The 15830-nt window shown below is 34.8% G+C and overlaps 1 protein-coding gene across 3 annotated transcripts in view; it reads right to left on the bottom strand.

Moving 5' to 3' along the window:
* The window catches only part of LOC136817035 (bromodomain-containing protein 8-like), a 62047-nt gene that overhangs the window by 21522 nt on the left and 24695 nt on the right, over positions 1-15830 (bottom strand). Inside the window, exons 20-23 of one of the 3 annotated variants that reach the window (XM_067073395.1) lie at positions 15459-15544; positions 7145-7193; positions 6699-6774; positions 3769-3841 (exon numbers count right to left, since the gene is read on the bottom strand). In XM_067073395.1, the coding sequence (XP_066929496.1) occupies positions 3813-3841; positions 6699-6774; positions 7145-7193; positions 15459-15544 (240 nt within the window). In that variant the 3' untranslated portion in view covers positions 3769-3812. Of the gene's footprint in view, positions 1-3768; positions 3842-4990; positions 5321-6698; positions 6775-7144; positions 7194-15458; positions 15545-15830 lie in introns of those variants that run through there. The other 2 variants (XM_067073390.1, XM_067073382.1) reach the window with 2 other exon arrangements.

Consider the following 15830-nt stretch of genomic DNA (forward strand, 5'->3'; position numbering starts at 1 on the left):
CCATAGTCTGCAGCTGGGTCAGAAAATTATTATTTTTCACTCGGCCGGTTTCCAGAAACACTACATTTTTTAATCTTCGCCTTAGTGCACAGTATAGCTAATCACAAAGCCATCTTCAAAAGTTATTTTCACCATAAGTTAAAAACCAGACAAATAAGGCTACTGATGGAGAGATCACACAACAAAACCATTGAAAATCAGACAAGGTGTAAGAATGATGGCCGAACGTCGGAAGTCATAAATATACTGGAAGCGTCACACATGTTTGCAAGTTTTGGTCAGTCTGATTAATGACATTTTAAATGCGTGTGTGCGATAATTATGGGACAGCGACAGATGGGAATTTTCTGAACATTCAATCGTATTGGATAACCAATTTTGGATCGAAAGAAAATATTCAATAAAATCTTTTGAGCAACTTATAATAAGTGGTATACTTTGATCAAATGAGATTCATTACTTGCATGACCCGTAAGATGACTGTAAAATATTGAATATTCTAATTTCAATATCGCATTTCCATGTAAAAAAATTTCTACCAGAAACCTTGGAAATATCATCAGCATCATGGTCCATCCACAGTCGTGTCCTTGGCAACCACTAATCTCCTTCAGAAATCCCTTCCCCTCATGACTGTATTAAAATCTTCTACTATTCCTTACATAATCAAGTGTACCAAAAATAGCATACCAGAACTAAAAGACGATAACTACAGTTGATAAATTCAGAAAAATCCAACTCCAAACCATATTTAAGGTTCAATTAAATACAGGAAATATGTTTGTGGCCGGACGGTTATTAATATATGAAAGTAATTCACACGTACTTCGTCTGCCGCAGGTCTCCTGTTTTTACGGGAAAATATTTCTTTTTCGATATTCGTGGGAAACCAAGAGAAGAGAAGTGGTTTTGGTGTTAATTAATGTGATAATTATTTTCTGGTTTGTCTGTTAATTATAATTAGTCTCCAGGGTTTGTTTTTGTTAATTACGTTACAAGCAAGGGGTATTTTCAAAAAAGAAGAAATCGAGCTTGTCTCAGTCGGGTGGAAATACTGTTTCACGAAAATTCCGCAGAGACCAATAAATCTAGGTTAACAAAATTTGTTAATATACGGAATAAAAACAAGATTTCGTAAAATTTGTCATTTTAAAATTTATCTTTGCTTATTGATGTTTTTTTAGGAATCGCAAAGCAGTGTCTAGGTGTGAAAATGTTAGAGGGAGGGAGTTTAATTTTCGACATTTTCAAAATGACGATGGCCTTATGAGGCGGTGGTAACGTCAAAAAGTTCAAGAAGATTGATTTCAAAATTTTCAGTTTTTCATTCATATCCATAATAGATTGGCCGCATGAAGCTGGAGTGAGCGGTGCTCCATCAAGTGTATATCCAGTGGCAGAAATACCCTCCTGCGTTTTCGACAATCGCTTCTCACAAAAAGTCGTCTCAGTTTGAGATTGAAAATGGTGTCTAGCATAAATTTCACAAAATAAATGTCGTAACCGGGGTAAGCTTCCACGTGATATACAAGGAGTAGTATTTACAAGACTTTACTCAAAACTAATGGTACTAAATGTGGACTAAATTGAACTTCTATTATTTGAATCTTTCTACAATTTATACGGTTAACTCTCAAGCAGAAACCCTGACAACAAATTTCCACATCATTCTGTAAATCGATAAATTATTTCGAGTTCGAGATAGCGAGAGTCTTCTTCAGCATCGCATCGAATGAATAAACTTTAAACAATTTGAAACATTCAAAGCTACTAAGCAAGCTTTACTGCTTTTACCATGAAAAGATTTCGAATTTTGAAAGCCAAACAACACGAGTTCCACCCAGTTCCAAAATCTAAATAAATCATCCCAAATGTTTTTGTGCTTTTTAAACCCTCCCAAAAGTAACGGAAAAAACAGCCAGAAAAAAAGTTTATTATTCTAAAGGTATTATAATGTAACAAAGTGCCAAGATAACTAAAATACAAAAAGCACTCTGAAGGAGCACACCTAAACTCTTAGAGAGACTTGGAATGTTATATTTAACACTCAACCTTAGGGGTTTTTTAAAGGTAGGTGTACCACACGTGCCAGTCAGGAAAAAATACTTGAAAGGTGCTTGGGTTAGATACTTGATGACTACCTCGTAGTGACGCTACCATCTTTACATGATATCATCAAGTGGGAGCCACTAAATATATGAATTTGCAAAATTGACTGTTTCTTTCTCAATAACTCCTACATATTATAAACTCTGCTCGAAATGCATAAAACCATTACAGGAATCGTATCAAAAGTAGTTTTTGCCAGGATATTCAACCATTATCAGCCATGTTAGTTAGAATTTATGTAACCTACACTTTAGCATTATAAATAATAATGGTCTTTGGAATACATAATCAATTTATAATTTAAAGTTACCAAATATTGAAAATATAGGCTCGCATTGACTAAATAATTCCCTCATCAATTTGAATTCTGAATTATATTCCGAGTATAACCAGTTTTCAAAATATTTCCAACTTAAGTTAGATATCTAATATTTAGGGAAAAATTACACGTGACTTGAAAGGGGTACGCTAATTAGAATTAAACAATAAAGGCATTTTCCACATATGACAGTGAGAAGCATTTTCAAAGAAACCCACAGCCTTCCCTCGGCTCTTTTATTAAAAAGTGAAAAGCCGATCAAACACAATAATTAGAAAATTGGTTTTCGGTTTCAGAGATTGATGCAAGGTGAAAGGTCCGACATTTTCCCGACAATTCAAGTAGGCGGTAAACTTCAAAACTTCTCCGGCAGTACTTTTTTTCTTGCATACCCTTTTTTGGGCAAAATGCCAATAAAGTTAATTCTTATTTGTGATATTTGTGTTGTTTATTTGACCTGGAAATGATCGATTCAATCATTTTATATTTGGCATATAGTACGTGGGAAAAAGTGAAACAGAATTTATGTACAAAGAATCCATAATTCGATTATTGATTGGTCTCATGATTCTTAAAAAATTTTCAATTTTAGCGCAAACTCTTTTTAAAAGTTAATGGCTGAAGTAAGATTTCCCATCGAGTTGAACGTGCGAAAAAGAGAGAGACTAAAGCTGAGTTAGATTTAAAACATGAACTTCATTGAAATTGAAAACTTCTTTATGTACTAAATAAAATTGAACCATGGCATTGTAACCTGGTTTTGATTAGACACCCCAGCTTCTGTTGAGGTGCTCAAGCTTAGGTTACTCATGCTCAAAATAACAATAAAGGAAGGATGGGAAATAAATTAGTGGTCATAAGAAAGACCATCAAAACAGTACCCCATCAGCAACTTGTTTGTTTACAAATCCTTACAAACAACACAAACAAAAACAAATTGGAAAAATGTCAATCGGCCAATTGAAAGATGAATGATTTATTTACTTTATGTGTATGACTTATTACATGTATTGATTGTAAAAAAAAATGTTAATGTACTTCCTGAAGCAAGTAAGTACTGAGGATCAAAACTAAAAGCGAAAAGAAACTTGATAGGCCACTTTCTTATCTTGAATTTTGAGGCCCACTTTACACCAATTTTTCAATAGTGGCTTTCATCTTATCTCGAAATACTCTTTATAACTTACTACACAACTCTACCACCAGACATAAGTTTACTAAGCTGTCTATCGATGGAAATACAAAATTCTCCTTGAGGGCAAATAACAAACAAGCAGGGGTCTACAGCATAATATAATCAAAAACATAATATTACGATAAAGTTATATAAGCTTTCTTACCTTGATAATCAATTGACAATATCTTTGGAGAAAGAGGTATCTGCTTAAGTCTTAGCGACTCTCTTCACTGGTCCTATAAACAACAAAATGACCAAAAATACTTTCATCATAAAAAATAAAATGTTCGTCATTGATTCGGGATAGAAAGTTCACAGGGAGAAGAATATGTAAGATAAAAGAAGGGTCAAACTCTTTAAGTGGTTCAAATTACCAAATCCTTCTTGAAAAGGCTTCAAACTTTGAAAATTTATTATAGCCATGAAAAATAACTTATACCAACGAGTGAAAAGCCCAGATTTCTTTATTTCAATAAATTTAGACGAATATTTGGTGATTTTAATTGGGATTAAATGGTTTAAAACTAGTTTGTTTTGTCATTAATGCAATTTGTTTATACTAAAAAGGTCCAAAATAAAATCCCTCTCTGAAAGGTTTTATATAAGGAAAAAAAATTGATTAATTTTTTACAAATGAAGTACTAAGTAGTTCGCAACCTCTTTATGACACCTCATTTTCGAAAGTTGAAAATTGTTTGATTTATTTGTTTGGTTGTGGAGGTATCACTTCGTTTATGCCTACTATATTTGCATTTGAATGACAAGTCAAAATGGAGTCTGGAGTCAATAAATCAAACTTATCCAGTGTCATTCGGGAGCTTTGTGACCTCGCCTCCTGCCCCCCCCCCCAAAAAAAAATTTTTATTTCGTGAATAGTTGTTTAGAAATTTAAAATTAAGAAAAAATTGAGTACCTACCTTACTGTCAAACGCTAGAATGAATAACTTTTATCACAATCACACAGGGAGATAGATTAGAGGTCTAGTCACTCTCTTTGAAATGAAAGATTGTGAGAGAGGTGACAGTAACATATCTATGCAAAGTGAAGAGTTCCAGGGATAGCACCAGGATGTTAATGAAACGCAAACCCAGCTGGTAAACAACGTTGTTTCAACGTTCATTTAACGTTATATGGACGTTGTGAACGTTAGATAAACGTCGAAAAAACGTTGTGTGCCAGCTGGGAAAGAACAATCAGTTGTTGGAAAGTCTCTTTTTTCTAACCAAAATGTTGTTAATAACCATGTCACCAAAATGTCAGGACACTAACTTTTGTAAATATTTCAGATCGGGAAACATAATTTTATTAATTAAATTATCCATGGAAAATTTATGAAATGGGATTTTTAAAAGCCAATTCCATATTGAAAACCATTGCCGACAAATATTTTTGCATGTTTTGATCTTTCCAGCCATAAAATCTTGCTCGATGTATATACAATAAATATTAAACTTTTCGATGGAATATTTATAAATCTTCATCCCAGTACAGTATCTTAGATTAGCATTTCTTTAAATATTAAAATTTAAAAACAAAAGTTTTTGGTCCATATTTGCAATATAATAAAAGTATTTTAAACATGCATGGTCTCGATGATGGTCATTATGATGATTAAATGATCTCGATATGGGTACACGAATTAATACTTGAAATTTTTATAGCGAAAGGAACATAACTCCAGATTTTGACGACTGTCTCGTATGACCAGCAGTTGCTGAAAGGAGAAGAAGACGTGGTTAAAGTGATTTAAAACGTACAATTTAAAGTTTGATTCTCTTTGTTTAATAAAATGTTGGTTTAACACCAAGAGCATTAAAGTTTTAAGGCTTGGGGACACGAGAAGTCTTTTTAGCGTTGGTGCAATGCACTCGTGTCTCCACATCATTTTTCTTTTAATAACATTTGTGCTTCTCTCACTTTTGTCCCTGGAACAATGGAGCAAAATTGATTCGAATCAATTTTGCTCCATTGTCCCAGGGACAAAATCAGCGTGTCTTTTGGGTATTTCCCTCACTTTTTGTCCCATGAAACCAAAAAAGGAAACAATGAGACACGCACTTTTTTTCTTGTGTTGGTGGGATGGAGCATATTGCATTGCACCAACGCGAAAAAAACCAAGCCTTTACAGAAATTTTTAGAAGTTTAGTGATTTAGCTTATATAAAGTGAATCAGAAAATAACTGGGTGATAATAATGCTAACAATTTGAAAGAAAAAAAAATATCTTCTTAGTGTTGTTGGCAAAGATAGTGTGTCCGGAAAAAAAAGTGGAACTAACTTATGCAAATGAAATTATTTAGCGTTGTGATTTTGGAATTTTTCTCATAAGATTTGTTAAGTCAATAGATAGATATTCAATCCCCAAGATTTTCAATAGGTTTTTGAAGAAAGAGCAACCGAGTAACTAGGACATAAAACTTTATTATCTGGAAATTGCACATCAATAGTGCACTATATTTTTCAGCTGTAAATCTGCGTGAAGAGAAGAAGCTTGGGAAATTTTCTGTTTCAAAGAAAAACTGAGAAAATTATTCTTGTCATCTGTAATTATCAGACATTAGAAACTTTTTCAAACAAACGAGAAGTAAAAACCTTTCTTTTTAACAATTATTTTGAATTTGTTTTAAAATTTGACCCTTGCATTGCAATCTCACAGAAACACACACCCTTACAGTGCATTTTGGGATGCAGAAAAACTCCACCCTTAAGCACGGCACATGACATAGGCCAGATCATATGAGTGACCCCCCCCCCCGGGCATCTAGCCCTTCGGGCTTTATAAATCTATGATTGGGCCATAAAGAGGTGGTGCGTGTACGAACGGCAGTTAAAGGGCTAATGAATACTTAAAAAAAAAGTAAAGTACTTGATCAATGGCAAACGAAATCCCAAAAACTAGTGATACGTGAAAGTGACACAGCGATGCAAAATAGCATTAGAAAAGGGAAACATCAAGTCATTTGTTTTGATTTAAAGTCAAAGGGTGTGGTTGTAGTGCGTTGTGAACTTCTAGTGAACAACATATTGTGCTGAAAAAAGAAAAGTGCAAAAAGGGAAAGGGGTATTATGCAGAGTGATGATTCTTCCTCTTACCTTCTTGTTTGGTTCGAAGATTCTTGGCATCTCTTTCACCAGATGTTTGAAGCATTAGTTGTGTTGAAATAAAACTCTGAAGTGGAAATATATACAAAGAAATTCGTGATATGCACCATTTCAATGTCTTCTGGCATTACATCACGGACCCAACAGCTGATTGGTTGTAAGTAACGTAAAATCAGTCAATACGTCACTTTTAACCGATCAGCTGGTTGGGTCCGCGGAAGACTGCAATGGTGAATATCATGAATAGACAAAAAAAAATTGATTGGAGGAAGAAGTTTAATTATTCCTAATTATGCATAATGATAGTAATTTATTTCGATTTTAAAGTAATCTATTTTTCTATTGAGAAATCATTTTAGATCAGGGTTAAGATAAGTTTTGTGAGGAATTTTTTACGGACGGTCTGGTCAAAAGCGGATATTATTTACGTCACAAACCTGAATCTGCTCCATGACGTCATCGCGCATCTCTTGTGCCATTCGATATCTGTGGAAAAGATATGAGAATATAAATGTTTTATCTGGACCAAAAATAGTAAAACGGTCTGGGATTATGTAAAGTTGACATTTTTGGTGAAAATTTTGATATCAGTATTGATGAAGTCTCCGACACCTGATAGACGTCAAAGCTATTAACCCTTTTCGTGCCGATGTCGGCAAATATCGACAAGAGAGCACTTTCGATGCCTTTGCCGATGACGGCATTAAAAATCACACGGCAGTTAAAGTGTTAAAAAGATTGTTTCATGCTTACTCTTTTGTCTTTTTTTATGATGATATGATTGAAATTAAAGCTCAATTTGTAATCTGATCGAACTGAACAACTTTTAATGCTGGTTTCAAGGACCAGATGATGCAAAAACTGCTGTTTTTCATGATTTATTGCAAAGACAAAGAGAATGCGTTTGAAGGGTTTGCATACGGATATGGCAATTTAAATAAATCATATTGGAAAAATAACTCACCTTTATACATTATTTTTTAGAGCAATCTTACATTACTGGTCGTTCAGACAGGCGCGAAAGGGCGAAAAAAATATTTTTTGAAAATTACAATCTAATTTTTATATTATGTTCGCAAAAAAAAAAAAAAACCCCGTAATTTAAAAAACGTATTTGCCTTAATTAATTCAAAATTAATACGTTCTCACTGTAGTCTCGCATCTAACTTTATACAGCTGCTGCACTGTTTAATAACCAATCTAAAAGATGGATTCTTATGGATTTTTTTTCGACTAGTCAGGAAAGGGTTGCCACTAAAGAACAATTTTTTTTGAATCCATCGAGGGGAGTTTAGTCGGTAAAGGTATAACTAGTGTGTCCTGGTGTGTCGACAAAATGGAAACGCGTGTCCATTTTTTAAACAACACAACTAACAATGATAAAACAATAGTTGCTCAAAGTAAACCCACTGTTTACGGAGTATGGGTGTTTAGCACATTTTCTGCATTTATCATCATCACAAATCTGGTTTTGGTGATTTGTTTGAAAAAGATCAACAAGAAATTGACACTTTCTCAAAAACTCTACATTCATTTGTCGTTGAATGACATTATGATTGGGCTTATTTCCCTGCCATATATATTGATTTCTTTCGATAAACCGTTCATTGTTTCTTAGAATAAATATTGATGTATACATTTGGTATGAGTCTTGGTACATTTGGTGTTATTTCAATACTGCGTAATATTGCTATAAGAAAACCATTTTGGAAAGTTATGACCAAAGTTGTCTATGGTGTTATCATAGTTATGAACTGTAAATGTTTGTTGATTAGTTCAGCCTCATTCTTTACGTATGATGTCAAGTACACAACGCACCAACTCTATTGCTTCACCAGTCTTTATATCGGAACCGTTCTTCTGATCGAAATTTTGGTCATTGTCATTCTAAATTTATGGTCCACAAGAGTTTAAAAAAATCAAGTAACAAATATTGGCCATGAAAATGAAACCGACAAACTTAAAAGGAAACGTAATCATAAAGCAGTTGGTATTTTGAATGTTATAGCTCTGGTGTATACGATCTGTACATTTCCGTTGAGCTGTAATCGTTACCTGACTGTGTTACTTTTGATATACAATAAAAGCGATGAAAGATTATTAGATTCAATTCACAATTTGCATTCAATTATCCATCTACCCGTATTTCTCAGCTCCGGTTTCAATGCACTGGTTTACATGCTCAAAGACAAGAACATCAGAAGATATTATTATCATTTGGTTCGTTTCAAGACGAATTGAAAAAAAATAACAGAGAAAGGATTCTATGATTTCACCAATTTCTGCAACTAATGTAATTTCTAACTCTACGGGACCGATTATGAAATCTTGTCCGCAGTTTATGCGAATGCGTGCTACCTGTACCTTATTTTCTTAAGTCTCAGTATATTAAAACACCCCGTCTCACAGCCCCGGTGAAACTATTTCCCACAGTGGGGATAAATCTTTCTATTGAAAACTCAAAAGGCATAATAATTATATTGTTTCTAAGTCGTCAAAAGCGGTGGGGATGGTTTTTGGAGTGCAATTATTTACATTGAATTTTGAATAGGGATGAAATCAAACTCCATTCCCCAGTGGGGATGAAATTTTAGGGTACTCTTCCCACTGGGGCTCGGGTTCCAGCGGGTCTGTGACACAGGGGTGTATTAAAAAATAGAATACTATGTAATCTACTCGAGTGTAATATGAGCATAGGCACCTCTTCGATTCTTTGGATATTAATGTGATTGAGACATTCGCGATAAAATGCTTACAATTTGTCTTCATAGCTTAAAATTTCAAAGAAAGCCAATTTGTTCAAGGTATGTAAGGTATTTAACGTTAAATTTAGATACTTATTGGCCTTTTTACACCGGCCCTTATTTGCGTTATTTTTGGGCTCGTGGCGTAATAGGGGCCAGCGTTAAAAGGGCCGATAAGGTAATCAATACAGGTACATGTAGTTTAAAAAACGTTTGATTGGAGATTTAGAAGACTTCTTCTAAGACCATGTTCAGATGTTACGGTTCCGTTCCGTTCCCAAACGAAACGGTCCCGGAACAAATGTGAACGTCAAAATTCAAAACGTCAAAAAAGAAGACGTTACAAAGCAAAACAGATCGAAACGGTTTCTCCACTATTTTCATCGGAACGAAACTGCTCCGTTTTCTTGCTCTGAAACGTTCCGAAACCAATATGAACACACTCGGTCCGTAACGAAAATCATACCGGAGCGAAACAGTACAGTAACGCGTGAACATGGTCTAAGTCAAAGCACTTAACCCATTCAGATTCTCATGTAATCATCAAATATTTCCGCTCAGAGTTGAGTGTTACAAAATCGTCCTTTTCGCCCTAGAATTCATAAAATTCAATTATCATTTCCCTAAAATGCTGTTAAAACCAGGGGGGGGGTTGGTGGTTGAATGAGTCAACTTTTTGAGAAGGCGGAAAGATTGATTCTTGTCATGCATCATTTATTGAAAAATTATTCAGCATGGGAAATCACGATACCGGCTGATTCAACAGCAGGAAATAAATAAAAGGTAGCTCATTAGATACCATGATCCAATATTTTAAACACAGGGAGAATAATACTTTAAATGGATAATCGCATGACTACTTCAATCTGACGGAATTCCTCCGTTCCATGCAAAAATATTCCACGTCGATTCTCGGATGTCAACATATAGCCTGGGCTGTTCCGCTTTATATACCTTGACGGATATCAGTATCTCAATGCAAAGATTTCCGACATTTTCAGATTGTTTGTATCCTTTGCATGAAGAATTCATGTAGTAGAAATCTTTCAAAATATAAATATTATCGCGATTGCTTTTTGACTTGTATTTCACAGCTACTCACCCCATATAAAGGAGCTTCGGAAAGATAATTCGAGGGAATTCATTAAAAAAACTACTGAGTTGCATATATTTTGTTTCGTATATGCAAACAAAGATGAGAATTTCATTTATCATCATATTTATGCTTCGTTTGTTCTTCTCCAAAGCGAAATTCATCGCATTACTCGGCCGCCCGACATCATGGGAAGCCGAAGAGCGTGCACAAGTAGATTATGATACATGTTGTCAGGAAATATGTAGAGCAAAGGACTCGTGTAAATCGTACGATCAAATATGGCAGCCGAGTCGTGATATCTACGAATGCCGTTTTTACAGAAAGAATTACCAAGTGTTGAAGGCTGAAGGCGAAATGTTGAAGCTGGTCCCTCGTGTTCAATATTACTCCAAAATGTATAAAGTGTTGACTTGCTCAGATTGGTGGCTACAAACTGGTGCTAACAAAACTGGGAACTACAAAATGTCTGATGGAACAATACATCATTGTGATTTTGAACTGTCTGACTGTGCTGATTGGTTGATTCAAGTTGGCGCTAAGGAGTCTGGGAATTACAGAATGTCAAACGGAAGCTATAAGTTTTGTAACTTTACTTTCACTTGTTGTAAAGAGGTGGTAGATCAATATCTTTGGGAGTCGAAAGAAACACCAGCTGATTTTTCATCACAGAAGGGAGAAGTAGATGTTGACTTGGATGTTGAAGGTAAAATATCTTTATTATGATGAGTCTAATGATTTAACGGTGACTTTATGGCTTAATTGTCTTAATATTCTAATGTCATTGCTTCAAAAGTTCGATAAGTTTGATTGTAATATAGGTGATCAACCCATGTCAGTCGATTATGTTCGATGTCGATTGCTTAACGTTTTTTATTCTCATGTCCGTTATTTGTTTGCACTTATCGAATCTGAGAACCCTTTTAAAAATTAATTGAATTCTGATTGAGCTCATATCGGACGTTAAAACAGTTTTTATTACATTCCAACTCACTCACTTTTTCTCATGAGTATGATTGAAAATTTATGGACTTAAATTTTTTCTCCTTTGTTATTTCTAGGCCAAAAGGTCAGGACACGTTGTATGAACATTGAAGGACTTGCATGGACCGTTTTCCAAAAACGCTTGAACCCAACTCTTTACCCCTTTCACAAGAAACTTTGGCTGCCGTTTAAAGATGGTAGGTTTTTCATTGTATAACTATATACACACTGAACTTCATATACCCTGGGCCAAGCTGTGTCCATCATCTTTAATCAGTGTTTTTTTTTAACGTCTAACGGCGCTACATCATCAAAAAGTATTCGAGGAAAAAGTAGATCAACGCACTCGATGCTTTAACACCGCTTTTGATTAGTGCTACCATTTTGGTGCTATTTTCAAAAAACTTTGGTCTAGGAAAAGTTGTATGGTGGAAATATTTTGATCGACAAAATATTACCTAGGTTTTAGTTCTCAGCATATATGTTCTCAGCCACGTTTTTTTTTTTTTTTGAAGGAATCCAAATTTCATAGTTTTTAAGTTGAAGGACTTTGCAAATCAACGAACTTCGCGAAAAATAAATTTGATTATAAAGTATTTGATTGTGTTTACGATTTTAGGGTTTCGAGATTCGAATGATGATTTCTATCTGGGTAACAAATGGATTCGTGCAATGACTAACGGCAATCCATCCAGCATGCTGGCCATTGGTTTGTTAGAAGGCGCTTGGGGAGGTTTGTTTTTGATTTTTCCATCTCATTGAACATTGAACATTGAAAATTTATCATGGAAGGTTATGTGTTTGTTTGGTAGACCTTTTGCTTGGGTCATGCTTGCGAAATCAATTTCTTCAAATCAGCCACAGTCGGGTTTTTTTAAGAATGTAACAAAACAACTTTTTTCAGTGATCTAACAAATCATCTTTTTCGCGATATTTTTTTAAATTTTAGGAATTTTACGACCTTAGTTTCAGAAATGACGTATTTTCAATGAGGATATGTCGATATAGGTTTCGGAGTAATTTGGAATGAAGTATTCCAGAAAATTTGGTGGATTTGGTCAAAATCCACCCAATTAAGTTCTGGCCAAATTTATTTTTCTCACCGTCCGCCAAATTAAACTCCCGCCAAATTTAAATGACTGCATTTATTCCCCCGAATGTATGCTATTTCAGGCCTTAAAACAGGTTATTTCTTATTTAATGGCGTTTTTAGAACAAAAATGTTCTTCCCCCGCCAAATTAAATTCCCGCAAAATATAAATTTTCAAGCTATGCATGCGCCAAATGCTGTGGAATTATTGAAAAACTGACTGCCCACATACTTTTGAAAAATTCATTGAATGTATTCTGAAGTCTTTTATCATGCTGAGCTATTAAAGTTGTAAGCCATTTTTATCAATTTCTTTAGGAGAAAAGTACAACATTTTTCGCATTGGCACCGAAGACAATGCATATGGGTTGGTTGCTGATGAAAAGGTAAACCCACCTTGTGTCTCAAGATTCGACTTACGGATGAACGACAAACGCAATTTCGTCACCATAGATAGAGATGGCGAACGGAATTGCAGTACACAGGCTTTCAATGGTGAGGGTTATGCAGGCTGGGAGAACAACGGGGCTAGTTGTACCGCCAATAAACGATGGTTTCCAAATGCCGAAGTTCCGCAAAGAAAACTTAGTGATGGTTCTATTCAGCTTTATGAGGTTAGCATTTTGATGTTTCGTACCGGGGGTCCACCCACCGCTTTTAATAGATTGAATGGCGCACTTTAATGGACTTATCCAAAGCTTTTGATTATGAATAGATAGACCACAAACTCTTATTAGTTCAAACTCAAAGCTTATTGACTAGAAACTAAAAGTCTTGACCATTGAAGTATAAGCCCGAAGGGCTAGAATCGAATCTCTAACCTTTCTCAGGCAAGAAAAAGTGAAGCCTGAATTGAATGGATTGAATCTAGCAATTCCTTTGTGGAAGTGATAGTGATATTTTTTTCGAAATTAAGAGGTAAATTTTAGTTTCAATCTGTCATTTGTGTAAAAAAACAGGCGGGTCGCTAAAGGCCGCGCAACTTTGGTAGGATTTGTTGGCTTCAAATCCTACCAAGGAGATTCGATTCTAGCCCTTCGGGCTTATACTTCATTGGTCTCGACCTTCCAAAATGTTATCTGAGTAATCGGTATCAGAGAACAAAAATCGGCTCTGAATAAAGTGAATGGTTGGAAATGCATCTTGGTGTTCCACAGTCTTGACTTTTATCTAACTTTTTTTTAATGACTTATTTCTTTTCATACCTCATGTTAATGGAGAGCTTCCATTATTTGATGACGTCAAGATTAGTGTATATATATTTTTAATTAGATATCTTTTGTGCATAGCGTGACTTTAGTTTATTCCTGGGTCGTGTTTTATATTATATTACGTCACTTTGCAATTTCTCTAGGGAAATTAGCGATAGCTTTATCAAGTTGTGCTTTTGAATTGTAAACTAGTTCAGCACTGAGAGTCTGTGAGAATTCTGTTGTGTGTTGTGAGAGTGAGCAAACTTTTGATTTACGATACGAATTTTCATTTTAGTTTCTTTTTAAGTTCAAGAATTTTCTGTTGATTTTTACATTTTCAAGTTTCTGTTTGGATTTTTTGTTTCTATTTTTTCTGTTCCTTTTTTACAATGTGATTTCGACCAGTGATCAAAAACAATTCTTTCCACTCACACCTCACGTGGATAAATTTACCTAAAAATTAATAATTTTAACTTTATTATATTGGTTTATATTATATTGATTTTATAGAAGTATTTTCCATTTAGTACGGGTGGGCGTGGGTGTGGGCGTGGGCGAAAAATTTCAATTTCATGATTGGTTCAGTGTTTTGTCCTGTAGAGACATACGAGAGCTCTCTAGAATTCGACTTGTCTTCGTGACGGAAAGTGTATTTATGTTGGTACCATTTTGTTTTATATATTTTCTATTTATTGCTTAATAATATGTTTCTTGCACTTTGTAAGGTTAACTCATAGTGAATAGAAATAAAATTAGTCCGTATAAATCAATAATACAGAATTTATTTTCAAAATTACAGTTGTGTTATTTTTTTGAAAGATTTCTACTACATGAATTCTTTATAGAAGGGATACAAACAATCTGAAAATGCCGGAAATCTTTGCATTGAGATACTGATATCCGCATATGTGTATGAAGCGGAAGACCCCAGGCTATATGTTGACATCCGGGAATTGGCGTGGCATATTTTTGCATGGAACGGATGAATTCCGTCAGATTGAAGTAGTCATGTGATATAAATTTTCGCTGTGATGAATATTGCATAATGGTATCTGATGATAAGTATCGAAAAAAGTCTGGTACTTCTCGGAGCCATAACTTTATTTATTACGTAATGAGGTGTTTTAATTTGACAAATCAGGGGTTAATTTATGATGGATAGACAAATGACAAATGGTAGGCAAATCTTCTCTACAAATCTAAATCTCTGGAATTTGGGTACCCCTTATCAACATGTGCCCTGTGTATTCTGAGCAGGTGCTCAATATCAACTACTCTTCCTTCCTTGAAAGTCAATGATGATGAGAGGTCAGAAAATTATGTGCACGGAAAAAATCTCATACAAGGCGTGTAGGGGTTGTAGCCTGGTTAACCAAGGCCAAGATACGGCTGACGGCAATATAGCATTATCGGTGCTTTAATGATTTTATGATGTACGGAATTTTAAGTTTGCCATGAAAAACTTCAAAATATGAACGCAGAAGTCGGTGAGACTCGGCGAGCATTTGGCTTCTTCTAATTGGCCATAAAAGACAAGTAAATGTGATATTCCCATCACATTTACCAAGTGACTGAATCAATCTGGCTTAGATTTCTAGGCTATAGGGGTTGTAGAAAAGTAAAAGAAACTAATAAGGGTCTACTTACACGTCGTGTTCTTTACGATTATACATCAATGCATTTTGAAACATGAGCATAATATCGCGTTGGAATTCTGTAGTCGTTGTAATCACCTAGGTAACAAAAAAGTAAACAAACAACAAATTGTATTATTGTCAATCTATATAAAGATGCAAATAAACAAAGCACCGGACAAAATTTCAGACGGCACTTCCAAGGTAATTTACGGATTTCAATATAAATATTGACAGTCAAACATGCCGAGATAGAGAAGTCGCATTTTGATTCAATGAGCCTTAAGGATATGATTTATTGAGGACTAATGACATTCTTATGCCAGACAACGATATAATTAAGTCTGAAGGATGCACATTTAAAGCCTTTTGACGTAATAGCGGT

This window comes from Clytia hemisphaerica, unplaced genomic scaffold, assembly GCF_902728285.1.
Source record: "Clytia hemisphaerica strain Z4C2 unplaced genomic scaffold, Clytia hemisphaerica genome assembly, whole genome shotgun sequence".
Classification (NCBI taxonomy): Eukaryota; Metazoa; Cnidaria; class Hydrozoa; order Leptothecata; family Clytiidae; genus Clytia; species Clytia hemisphaerica.